This window comes from Bos indicus x Bos taurus, chromosome 25 (assembly GCF_003369695.1).
Source record: "Bos indicus x Bos taurus breed Angus x Brahman F1 hybrid chromosome 25, Bos_hybrid_MaternalHap_v2.0, whole genome shotgun sequence".
Lineage (NCBI taxonomy): Eukaryota > Metazoa > Chordata > Mammalia > Artiodactyla > Bovidae > Bos > Bos indicus x Bos taurus.
This window is the reverse complement of record NC_040100.1, coordinates 4,286,965-4,299,661: the sequence shown is the minus strand read 5'-3', so window position 1 is coordinate 4,299,661 and position 12,697 is coordinate 4,286,965. Positions and strand designations below refer to the sequence as shown.

The 12,697-nt window shown below is 49.2% G+C and overlaps 1 protein-coding gene across 1 annotated transcript in view; it reads right to left on the bottom strand.

The window, feature by feature from the left end:
* Nucleotides 1–650: 650 nt before the first annotated feature.
* The window catches only part of LOC113883986, a 28,538-nt gene continuing 16,491 nt past the window's right edge, over nucleotides 651–12,697 (bottom strand). The window contains exon 4 of the mRNA XM_027528236.1: nucleotides 651–2,482. Coding sequence (XP_027384037.1) covers nucleotides 2,462–2,482 — 21 coding nt within the window. The 3' untranslated portion in view covers nucleotides 651–2,461. The remainder of the gene's footprint in view (nucleotides 2,483–12,697) is intronic.

Here is a 12,697-nt window from a genome sequence, read left to right as displayed (position 1 = left end):
AGTACTGAGTGCGTTGCCATGCCCTCTTCAAGGGGTTCTTCCCAATCCAGGGATCAAACCCACATCACTTATGTCTCCTGCCTTGGGGGCGGATTCTTTACCACAAGCGCCACAAATTAATTCAGTTAATGCTAAATAGGGAATTCTGAATTTGTTCTTTGCAACTGTTTGAAAATTCACATACTTGGAATTTACAAAAGAAAAACAGCTGATGTGTCATGGAAACTTCCATCTCAAAGTAGACTGAGTTTAAAACAACAACAAAAAAGGGAGGGTGGGGAGGGAAGAGGGACAGGGAGAGGGTGTTGACAAGAAAATCGATCCCATTCTACAACACTGAAAAGTGTCATCTCATTCACCGCCCGTTGACGACGCTGAGGCGGAGAGTCCACTAACCAGGGCTTTTTCTCCAGTCAGGTCGGTGTCCTTGTAGCCTGGCTGCAGACCACTGCTTCATAGGGGTGAGTACCCCACTCCACAAGGATCATAACACATTATTTCATTCTATCTGGACAGTTGAGTTCCAGAGTAATTTTACATTTTGCTTTTGATCTCTGCTTCCAATCTTCTGAATCAGTGAACAACTTTTCGCAAACAAACTCAAGTATGAGGAAGGCTGCATTAATAATAAAGACGAAGGGAACCAAGACTACACACGTAAAATAAGACATTTATTACGCTAAAGAACGGGTTTTATTTTTCATTTCCCCAGAACACTAAAATAGCACACGGCATGGTAATTTAGCACGCAATATAAACTGATATATGCAATCAATAACTCTGGAAATGGGGCGTCTTCTTTGGGCTCCTGAAAAACTTCCGCTCTTCAGTGCCTGTCATCGAATTACCAGCACACGACAAAAGGGGTCAGCGCAGAAAAAGGTTTAGTGCAGGAGACATCGCAACTCCTAGGAGCTGGAGACCTTCCGTAAGGGGAAATACTTGCTTTTTTTTTTTCCTCTATGACTGAGCTCCAGCAGACAGGCTCAAGCTCATTTTTTATTTTGGGTTAACACTGCTAAGGTTCCTAGTTCGAGGAAGGGTTATCTAAAGGTAAAGGTAATGTTAATATTGCAACTTTCACCGTAGGGCCTCCATGTAAATTGCATGTCAAGTGGAAGGAAAGGGGTGTGAGAAAAGGTATCAGCTTTTGCTCAAATTATTCTACAAACGCAGAAATGACAACAGCTTACCATCAACTTGGCTTGGCTCACAACAAGCCCAGCAGGGTTGACTTTTACAAATATCTACTCTCATCAGATGGTGAGAGAACAGGCTGGAGAGAGAGTGCCTGGGACGGCGGCCCTGCCAGATGGTGCTGAAGGTGAACTTAAAGCTTGCTGTTACAGCTTTCGATTCTCGGATGACAGCTGTATAAGGCAATGTCAATAACCTCCTTGACTCGGCTTCCCAATCCTAAATGTCTTTCAAGCACAGAGACTGCCTTCTGTATCAACCAGCTTTCTGTGGGTTTAAGTTTCACTGACTAAGTCTGTCTGGTCACACAAATCAAAGCCGGAACTTCACTGCCGCACCGTGTGCGTCCAGAGTTAACGCAAAAGAACGCATTCGAGGACAGCGCTTAGTCTCACTACTTTTATTGTTCTGCCTGTACCTTAACCACGGCACAACAGATTTGCTCATTCAAAAGCTTGTGCAGCCAGTGATGCCACTGTTATCTGCAGATCATCTGAGGTACTTTTTTCCCATGAAAGCATTTTCTTGTACTCTACTCTTGGCTCTGAAAACATGGGCTCTGGATGGCCAGGGAAAACACTTTTTGTCTCATTATTCAAGAATATTAGGGGATGTGCGTGCAGCAGGATGGATCGCAGGCAAGAGGGTGCCAACGCAGAGTCCAGCTTCTCCAGGAAAGCACGGGGCGGGTCATCCTCAGAAACCCCCTTTGCCGACCCTCTCTGCTGGCCCAGCAGTCCTGACCCCCGGGACTCTCCGCCGTGGCTCCGTCCTCTGTGGCCCTGGGCGCTGCCTGCGGCCAGTCCATGCCCGGAGCCTCCCCGACGCCACGGGCCAGCCCCGCACCCCGCTCCCCACTCCCCTGCAGGAGCCCAGGACAGACCTGCAGGGTTGCTCTGCGCAGCCACTGAGGCTGAATTTCTTCCTACTGCTTCTTGCCACCGTGGAAGCGCTTCAAGGCCACCGCAAAGCAAGGGGCTGGCGCCACGCAGGTCATGCTTTGTTTCCAGTGATGACTCTTCCTTTCCTGGATCTCCCCAGGCATCGGCTGCAGGCCTCCTCGCCCAGGAAGCGGCATCTGCTGGGCCAGGGCTCACCTCCTGCCTTCTCTCGCTCCACAGTTCTCTGCACGAGGCTCTGTCTGAGGTGGCGCCCACTCCCTGCTCCTCTGCGAGATGGGTGCGGAGAGGCCTGTGTCCGTCCCTCATGCTGTGTCTCTGACACCCTGAGCCCCAGGACACGCCTGTCAGTCCGCGGAAGGCCTTCAGTGGATCTCAATATGAACCTGGAAAAGACCAACAAATTACAGGGTAATAATGAAGATGGGGTCTCGGGAGAGTCCACACACACCAGGTATTTCCCAGCAAATACGAAGGTCTCTTTGACAGTCTCCGGTACCAAGGATTCCCACACTGTGATAGAAAACAGGATGTCAACCTACCAATTAGAAATCACAACAAAAAGAACAGTACTTGATTAATGCAGTATTTCCTAAAAATACTTAAACATGCACTGAGGCTCTGCACTTTTCATGGCAATGTACTTACTTCTGCAGGTTCAATAAAAAGCGGCTCCCTTTAACCAGGATAAACTAGATGACTCACTCAAGCAACCAAGGCCTTACCCAGAGTGTCCTATTTGAGGACGATACTCAGTGACTCAGGCAGGGCAAGCCACTTTGAAGGAATCAGGGGCAACTTCACTTACATTGTTGTTGAGTTGCTAAGTCATGTCTGACTCTTTGGGACCCCATGGACTATATATAGCCCACCAGGCTCCTCTGCCCATGGATCTTCCCCACCCAGGGACTGAACCGACATCTCCTGTGTCGGCAGGCAGATTCTTTACGGCTGAGCCACCGGGGAACCTCATGTGTCCTCGGGGCATAATCTATACAAGGATGACTATTATTCTATATAACACTGACACAAATACATCTGGGCAGCATAAAGCTATATGCAAATATAAGGTGCAATTATTTTTTTATATTTTGAATATTTATTTGGCTGCGCCAGATCTTCAGTTGTGGTGTGTGAGACCTAGTTCCCTTACCTGGGATGGATCTAGTTCCCTCCCACTGGGAGAGTGGAGTCCTCGCCACTGGACCATCAGGGATGTCCCCAGCTCTTTTTTTTTAAATTGCTATACAACTGACATAAAATATATTAGTTTCAGTCGTTCAGTTCAGTTCAGTCACTCGGTCGTGTCCGACTCTTTGCGACCCCATGAATCGCAGTACGCCAGGCCTCCCTGTCCATCACCAACTCCCGGAGTTCACTCAGACTCACGTCCATCAAGTCAGTGATGCCATCCAGCCATCTCATCCTCTGTCGTCCCCTTCTCCTCCTGCCCCCAATCCCTCCCAGCATCGGGGTCTTTTCCAATGAGTCAACTCTTCGCATGAAGTGACCAAAGTATTGGAGTTTCAGCTTCAGCATCAGTCCTTCCAATGAACACCCAGGACTGATTTCCTTTAGGATGGACTGGTTGGATCTCCTTGCAGTCCAAGGGACTCTCAAGAGTCTTCTCCAACACCACAGTTCAAAAGCATCAATTCTTCGGCACTCAGCTTTCTTCATAGTCCAACTCTCACATCCATACATGACCACTGGAAAAACCATAGCCTTGACTAGACGGACCTTTGTTGGCAAAGTAATGTCTCTGCTTTTGAATATGCTGTCTAGGTTCGTACAATCTAGTAATTCAGTGTTTGTATATATCACTACAAGAAGTCACCACCACAGCTGTACCTGGTGGTGCAAAGCACAGCCAACACTCTCACGGTTCACCAGGGCAAACCTAACTTCTCGCAAACTAACTCTCCAAAGCATGTTATTTTAAACCTTACATTTAATTTTACTGATCTAAATGTATTAAAAATGACCATTTTCCTGAAATGGAAGCATTCCTAAATATATTTTAATACATATTAGAACAGTTTTTTTTTTTTTTAATTCTTAAGAAAAATAGGTCATTTAATATGGGCCAACTCTCAGGAAAATTGGTTTCTAACTACTTTTATTATGTCCTTATAGGATAACTCAGTACAGTTCAGAAAGGTGAAATGTTGTCAGAATTCTTACAATATTTTAAATAAGATACCCTTAATGTAATCATACCTTCGATAATGACAAAGTAATCATATACTCAACCCTGAATATTTAATGGAAGGACTGATGCTGAAGCTGAAGCTTCAATACTTTGGCCACCTTATGTGAAGAGCCAACTCACTGGAAAAGACCCTGATGCTGGGAAAGATTGACGGCAGGAGGAGAAGGGGCGGACAGAGGATGAGATGGTTGGATGGCATCACCGACTCAATGGACATGAATCTGAGCAAACTCCGGGGAACAGAGGAGCGTGGTGTGCTCCAGTCCATTGGGTGGGCAAGAGTGGGACACAGCTTAGCGACTGAACAACAGTAACAAATAGTGAGAGAGTGTGGATCAATAAACCGTGGACAATTCTGAAAGAGATGGGAATATCATACCACCTGATCTGCCTCTTGAGAAATTTGTATGCAGGTCAGGAAGCAACAGTTAGAACTGGACATGGAACCATAGACTGGTTCCAAATAGGAAAAGGAGTACGTCAAGGCTGTATATTGTCACCCTGCTTATTTAACTTCTATGCAGAGTACATCATGAGAAACGCTGGACTGGAAGAAACACAAGCTGGAATCCAGATTGCCGGGAGAAATATCAATAACCTCAGATATGCAGATGACACCACTCTTATGGCAGAAAGTGAAGAGGAACTAAAAAGCCTCTTGATGAAAGTGAAAGTGGAGAGTGAAAAAGTTGGCTTAAAGCTCAACATTCAGAAAACGAAGATCATGGCATCCAGTCCCACCACTTCATGGGAAATAGATGGGGAAACAGTGGAAACAGTGTCAGACTTTATTTTTCTGGGCTCCAAAATCACTGCAGATGGTGATTGCAGCCATGAAATTAAAAGACGCTTACTCCTTGGAAGGAAAGTTATGACCAACTTAGATAGCATATTCAAAAGCAGAGACATTACTTTGCCAACAAAGGTCCGTCTAGTTAAAGCTATGGTTTTTCCAGTGGTCATGTATGAATGTGAGAGTTGGACTATAAAGAAAGCTGAGTGCCAAAGAATTGATGCTTTTGAACTGTGGTGTTCGAGAAGACTCTTAAGAGTCCCTTGGACTGCAAGGAGATCCAACCAGTCCATTCTGAAGGAGATCAGCCCTGGGTGTTCTTTGGAAGGAATGATGCTAAAGCTGAAACTCCAGTACTTTGGCCACCTCATGCGAAGAGTTGACTCATTGGAAAAGACTCTGATGCTGGGAGGGATTGGGGGCAGGAGGAGAAGGGGACAACAGAGGATGAGATGGCTGGATGGCATCACTGACTCGATGGACGTGAGTCTGAGTGAACTCTGGGAGTTGGTGATGGACAGGGAGGCCTGGCGTGCTGCGATTCATGGGGTCGCAAAGAGTTGGACACGACTGAGCGACTGATCTGATCTGATCTGATCTGAAGTTGCTTACTAAAGATCTAGCGCTTCAGTAAATTCAGTAATAAACTATGTATTCAATTCTTTACAAAAAGACTTCAGTAGGTGAGTTAAAACACTTTTGGCTCTGAGCCCTCAACCAGATGACTTTTGATATTAGATGGTTACACACATTACTTATATATTGAGAGCCAGAAGTAACTTTCAAGTAATTTCTAAGCAGAGTCATCCATGCAGCGGTTTTTGTGGTTTACTCTCCTGGTACTGTACACGTACTGGTACACTGTATCTTGCCAAATAAAGCACGCACCATTACACAATGAACCGTCCTCGGCCCAGCTATCATCTCCCACCCCGCAACCCCCAGATCTACAAAATAATAAGCAGCAGAAATTACGGCAAACTGACTTATCCACAAACACTGAGACCCCTTCCCCCTAAATGAGGGAAGTCTATTTTGAAATTCTAGACAGTGTGATTCAGGACTTTCCTAGTGGTTCAGGGGTTAAGAGTTCGCCTGCCAATGAAGGGGACACAGGTTTGATTCCTGGTCCGGAAGTTCCCACGTGGAGCAGGGAACTAGGTCCACGTGCCACAGTGAAGACCCAGCACAGCCAAAATTAAATTTAAAAAAATAAATAAAAACACAGTATGGGGCAAGAAAAACAAAGTGCAGGGCTGAGCTTACTCCTCACCTCCCTCACCAGTGCCTGCCCACTACGTCCCAGAAACAGACAACCGTTGAATAGGGAACCACAGCGGCCGTGGGGGCAAGGTGTGGAGGAAACTGGAAGACAGGAGCAACCCGGTCCACAAGGATCCCCGCCAGGGAGGCTGGCGCCCTCCTGGGCAACAGCAGGCCTGACCCGATTCGCAGCTGCGCCCTCTGGTACGGTCACCTTACCCTCCCCAACCTGCGCTATTAATGGCTTCAGGGACGTGATGGTCTGGATACCATTGCTCTGGAAACTAAAAATACCCCCGCCTCTGTGCCACTGACAGCCAGCTGGCAAGGCTATCCCTGAAGGGGGCTGGGGGCACAGCTGAATGCAGGGCGGCTGCTCAGCTGGACGACCACCAGCGTGGAGGGGGACCTGCCTGGTGATGCCTCATGCCACCTGGCTTCACAGCTGGTTTTTTAATTGAAGTACAGCTGACTTACAATATTATGCACAGCACAGCGACTCAGTGTTTTTACACACCATACTCTAATCAAAGTTACTACAGGAGGTGGCTATACAACATATCCTGTTGCTTAACTGTTTTACACATGGTAGTCTGAACCTGCTAATCCTATGGCCCTAATCTGCCCTCCCCACTTCGGTACCCACTGGTCTGTCTCTGCCTGGCACGAACATTCGCTTGTGCTGTTTTCTGATTCCACCTCGGAGTGACACCGCCCACTCCCAGCTCTCGGAGGCGGCGTCAGCTGACCTGCCCACCGCTGAGCTCACCGTGAAAGTATCTGAGACAAACTGCTCTGCTGGCCACACCACTCAGAGGACGAGCAAGAGAAGGGCACTCTATGCCGCCCCCAAGCACCAGCGCACAGAGTCAGCCACGTGGACCCAGGCTCTGCTGTGAACTCCGCAGCACATCCACGACATCCCCGCGCACTAGCCGCCACCCAGAGGCTCCAGGGTGCGCCCACCAGGCCGGGCATGAGGCGGGAGGGTGGGCCGAGCAAGGCGGCGCCTGCTGTCCTGCATGAGGACTCTTCGGCTGGATGCACCCAGCATGTTCTGTGGCCACAGCCCGGGGCAGCCGAGAAACAGCTGCTATGAGCATCGTTATCAGCAAGCGCATCAGGGGAAGGACTCCCTGGTGGTCCAGTGACTAAGACTCCATGCTCCAAATTCAGGGCACCCGGGTTCGATCCTGAGTCAGGGAACTAGATCCTGCCTGCCACAACTAAGAGTTCGCATGCCACAACTAAGATCGGGGGCAGTCAAAATTAGTTCATTTTTTTTAAAAAGCATGTCAGAGAGAACCAGTAACAAAACGCAACTGAGGGAGTCTGTCAAGCAGAGGCCAGAGAAGCGACCCCGGGATGACCCAAAGTGGCCCAAGTGTGGACAGACGTGGAGGTCCAGGAGGGAGGGGCCGAGGGCTGGGAGCCGTCAGAGACCGAGACACCGCCCAAGGAGGCACCCAGCACGCTGACCACGAGGAGGGTGAGCTGGCGAAGACGTTAAAGATCCCTTACTAATGACTGTAACCTTTCCCGGGGGATTCCACACCTGCGGCATTTTCTGCTACAGATTCAATCAGCAAGTGTTCACCGAGCCCCGAAGCTAGGCCAGTGCTGTTCTGAGCACAGGGATGGGGACAGCGCACCAAGCAGATAAAGAAGGATCCGTCCTCTGGAGGCTTGCTTTCCACTGAACGTAGGGACAAGGGAAAAACTCACAGGCACCAGCTTCCTTGTGGCAGGTAGAGACAGGTCAGTTTGCATCAATATCGTACACCTTACGCCAGGATAAACTCCAGCGTTTTACGTGTAAAAGCAAAACGGGATGTATTAGTACCAGAGTAAATTACAAGTGAATTCCTTGTATCTTTAGAGTTAGGAGGGCCTTTCTAACTAGGACAAAACCCAAAAGTCAGAAATGACTGTTAAATTTCACTACAAAGAATTTCAGTATGGTGAAAACACTATCAGCAAAATGAAAAACATAGTAACTGGAAAATGTTTTCAACTCTTATCAACAGACAACTCTTATTTGACAAAGCTTCAAGAAACCCAGCAACCCACCAGAAAAACGGGCAAAGAACAGGTACAGTTCACACAAAAAGAGGTGCAAACAAGCACTTCTCTCACACCATCTCGTCCTTTAAGGCAGGCAAGCCTGTTGGCGCAAATGCCAAGATATGCCCACAATGCAACCTCCTCCAGGGCCTCTCTGGCATCACCGTGATGGATCACCAATACTCCTCTCTCCTGCTCATCTGAGGGTCTCCCTGCTTCCCCCTCCACTCTCATCAGGAAGTAAGAGTGATTTTTTTGAATTGGTTGAACACAAAGTTACCACATGACCCAGCAATTCCAACCCTAGGCATATAACCAAGAGAAAAGAAAACATGTGTCCAGGACTTCCCTAGTGGTCCAGTGTCTGGAGTCTGCTTGCCAGTGCATGTGGCAGGGGGACACGGGTTCAACCCCTGGTCCTGGAAGATTCCACGTGCCTCGAAGCAACCAGGCCCGTGCTCCACAGCTTTGGAGCACAAAAGCCCTGGAGCCCAAGCTTGGCAACAGGTAAAGCCCCTGCAATGAGAAGCTTGGGCACCGCAACTAGAGAGGAGCCCTCACAGCAGCGGAGACCCAGCTCAGCCCAAAAAAAGGACAGACAGAAACGTACAGCAACTGAACACTGCCACTACAACCAAGAGCATAATCTCCCGTCTGGTACTTCTTTTAAACCTGCAGTAAAATACACATAAAGGCTGCCATCCATCACCACCACATGGTTCTGGGACGTTTTCATCCAAACGAGAAGCATCTTCATTCAACAACTCCCGTTCCCCCTCCTCCAGCCCCTGGCCACTACCTTCTATGTTCCGCCTCTTTGAATGGCGTCCCTTAAGTCCATCCAAGTCGTAGCAGGTGTGAGAACTTCATTCCTTTTCAAAGCTGAGTAAGTGTCCACTGAAGGTACACACGTCTGTCTGCCCGCTCATGTGCTGACAGACGCCTGAATCGTCCACAGTGCTGCCGGGAACACTGGGGCACAAGCGCCTGCGTCCCTGCCTTCAGATCTCTGCGGTGTGCGCCTACAGTGAAACCACTGAACCATACAGCGATCCTGTACTCAACTTTTTGAGGACCTGCTAAACTGCTTCCCAAGACCACCTGACCTGCCTCCTGAGAAACCTGTATGCAAGTCAAGACGCATCAGTTAGAACTGGACATGGAACAGACTGGTTCCAAATCGGGTAAGGAGTACTTCAAGACTGTCTATTGTCACCCTGCTTATTTAACTTATATGCAGAGTACATCATGAGAAACGCTGGGCTGGAAGAAGCACAAGCTGGAATCAAGATTGTGGGGAGAAATATCAATAACCTCAGATATGGAGACGACACCACCCTTATGGCAGAAAGTGAAGAGGAACTAAAAGGCCTCTTGATGAAAGTGAAAGAGGAGAGCGAAAAAGTTGGCTTAAAACTCCATATTCAGAAAACTAAGATCACGGCATCTGGTCCCATCACTTCATGGGAAATAGATGGGAAACAATGGAAACAGTGACAAGACTTTATTTTTGGGGCTCCAATATCACTGCAGATGGTGACTGCAGCCATGAAATTAAAAGATGCTTGCTCCCTGAAAGAAAAGTATGACCAACCTAGACAGCATATTAAAAAGCACAGACATTACTTTACCAACAAAGGTCCATCTAGTCAAAGCTATGGTTTTTCCAATGGTCACGTATGGATGTGAGAGTTGGACTATAATATAAAGAAAGCTGAGCACCAAAGAATTGATGCTTTTGAACTGTGGTGTTGGAGAAGACTCTTGAGAATCCCTTGGACTGTAAGTAGATCCAACCAGTCAATCCTAGGGGAAATCAGTCCTGAATATTCACTGGAAGGACTGATGCAGAAGCTGAAACTCCAATACTTTGGTCACCTACTGTGAAGAACTGACTCACTGGAAAACACTGATGCTGGGAAAGATTGAAGGTGGGAGGAGATGACAGAGGATGAGATGGTTGGATGGCATCACCAACTCAATAAACACGAGTTTAAGTAAACTCTGGGAGTTGGTGATGAACAGGGAGGCCTGGCGTGCCGCAGTCCATGGGGTCGCAAACTGTCGGACACGACTGAGCGACTGAACTGAAACTGGCTCCCACAGCAACCGCACCACCTTCCATTCCTCCCGGCAGTGCACAGGGTCTAATTTCTCCACACCCTCACTGTCCCCTCCCTGCGTAAGAGCCAGTCTCAGTGTGACTTTGACTTGCAGTTTCCCAATTTTTCTCCCCCAGCACTGGGTTTTATTGCCTCCCTGGCAGAAGAGAGGCCTCCTGGGGGCAGGGCCAGGTCAGGCGAGGGCTGGGCACGGGAAGCTTCTCAGCCTGTGTAGCTGGGCTCAGATTTGGAGTCGGAGCAGTGAGTAGAGAGGCTCCTGGGGACTAAGCCTGGCGTGGGGGTCCCCAGGTCCAGGTGAGGAGATTTTGCCAGTGACAGACGAGCAGTCACTCGCCCTCCAGGCCCAAAAGTGTCCCTGGGACAGGACGGGAGGAGATGGGGGGAGACGGCAGGAGCCGTGAGTCTCAGGGAGAGAAGGTGGCCCGCATGGGTCTGTGAGGGCCCGGAAGCAGGGGGACGCCACGTTCGCACCCTGCAGGGCTGGGATGGGAAGCAGAGCCTGGCCACCAGGGCCCCTTCTCGGGGCGTCCCACGGGGCCACAAGGCTCAAGTGCACAGCCCAGGGCTCAGGGCTCAGAGGCCACTGCGACCACATCTCAGGTCCTCGCCGTGGCCGGTGGCCTGGCTGCCCACAAACACGCTCCAACTGCCCATCTTTTCCTGGGTTTACTTGCCATCGGTGTATCTTCTTTGGAGAAATGTCTATTCAAGCCCTTTGCCAATGTTTGAATTGGGTGGTTGTTGCCGAGTTCTTCACATGTTTTGAAGATTAATCCTCAGATATACAGTTTGCAAATACAGGTGACCCTTGAGCAACACAGGGGCTGGCGTGTCAACACTCCACAATGGAAAAATCCTCACACGGTTCTCAGGCAGCCCTCCCTCCAAGCACCTAGGGACCACCTTGTCTGCGCCTCCCCACCCCCACGCACACCTGAAATGGCCAAATAAACCCCGCACTCTACAGCCAGAGTGTTCAGCTTCCACGGTTCTCTCAAGCTGTGCTGCCTGTGGACGACGACCCGACGGCTCATCCGGCAAGCCACCCGTGGGGCCGGTGTCCCGGCTCTCCGTTCTGCCCGCGCCACACATCCCAGAGCCAACCTCCCGCCTCCACAGTGCGCTCGCCCTCAATCATGACAGTGCAAACTCCTCGTTAGGAAATCTGTATCTGAGTAACCTTTCCAGAGCTTCCCCTACTGGCCTACAAGCAACTGGGAGATCTGGAAACCCTCATCATCGTAACAGGAATGCAGTCCTTCACTCCTTATTGATATGAAGCAAGCCTCAGCACTCATGCAGTGACAACAGCAGCTGCAAGACCAGATTGATTTGGTGATCCCAAAGACCCTTCTGAAAGGAGAAGCCAGGAGTGAGAGCGTCTTGGAGTTCTAAGAGCCAGGGAGGAGTGCTCGAGGTGGCAAGAACAGCAAATGCAAATGCCCAGGGGCAGGAAGAGGCTTGGCGCCTGCAGAGAGGAGACAGGAAAACAGAGCAAGCAAGGAACAAGCCAGGGAGATGTCAGCAAGGTGGACAGAAGTCAAATCTACAGGACAGAAACATGTGAACTGCATTCCACGGGCAGTGGGAAGCAGTTTGGGTTTCTTTTTTTTTTCCCTTGTAAGGAATGACACAATCTGATTTATACTTTTAAAAGATGTCTCCAAGGGCCCTGGGGAGGATAGATAGAGGCACCTTGGCAGCTTGGACTAGAGGGGTGGTCAAAAGTAACTAAGGGGACATATCAGAAAGGTGAGGTTTTATGGTACACCACTGGCTATTTTCAACATCTTGTTGATTTTCTCTTACTTGTGACTACGTGCTAAGTGTGTGCTAAGTCACTTCAGTCGGGTCCAACTCTTTGTGACCCTACGGACTGCAGCCCCTCCTGGCAAGAATACTGGAGGGGGCTGCCATCTCCTCCTCCAGGGGATCTTCCCATCCTCATCCCTTAATGTCCCCTGCGTTGGCAGGCAGGTTCCTTACCACTTAGTGCCACCCAGGAAGCCTGCAAATTATACAAGTAACCCCGGAACGAAAGTCTCCAAAGTGGAGCTTGAGGGTCAGATAGAGCCTCCTGACACATTCTGCTTTGCCCACAAAGGTGATTTTTTGTTGCGATGATATTTAAAAATTAGGATTTCCA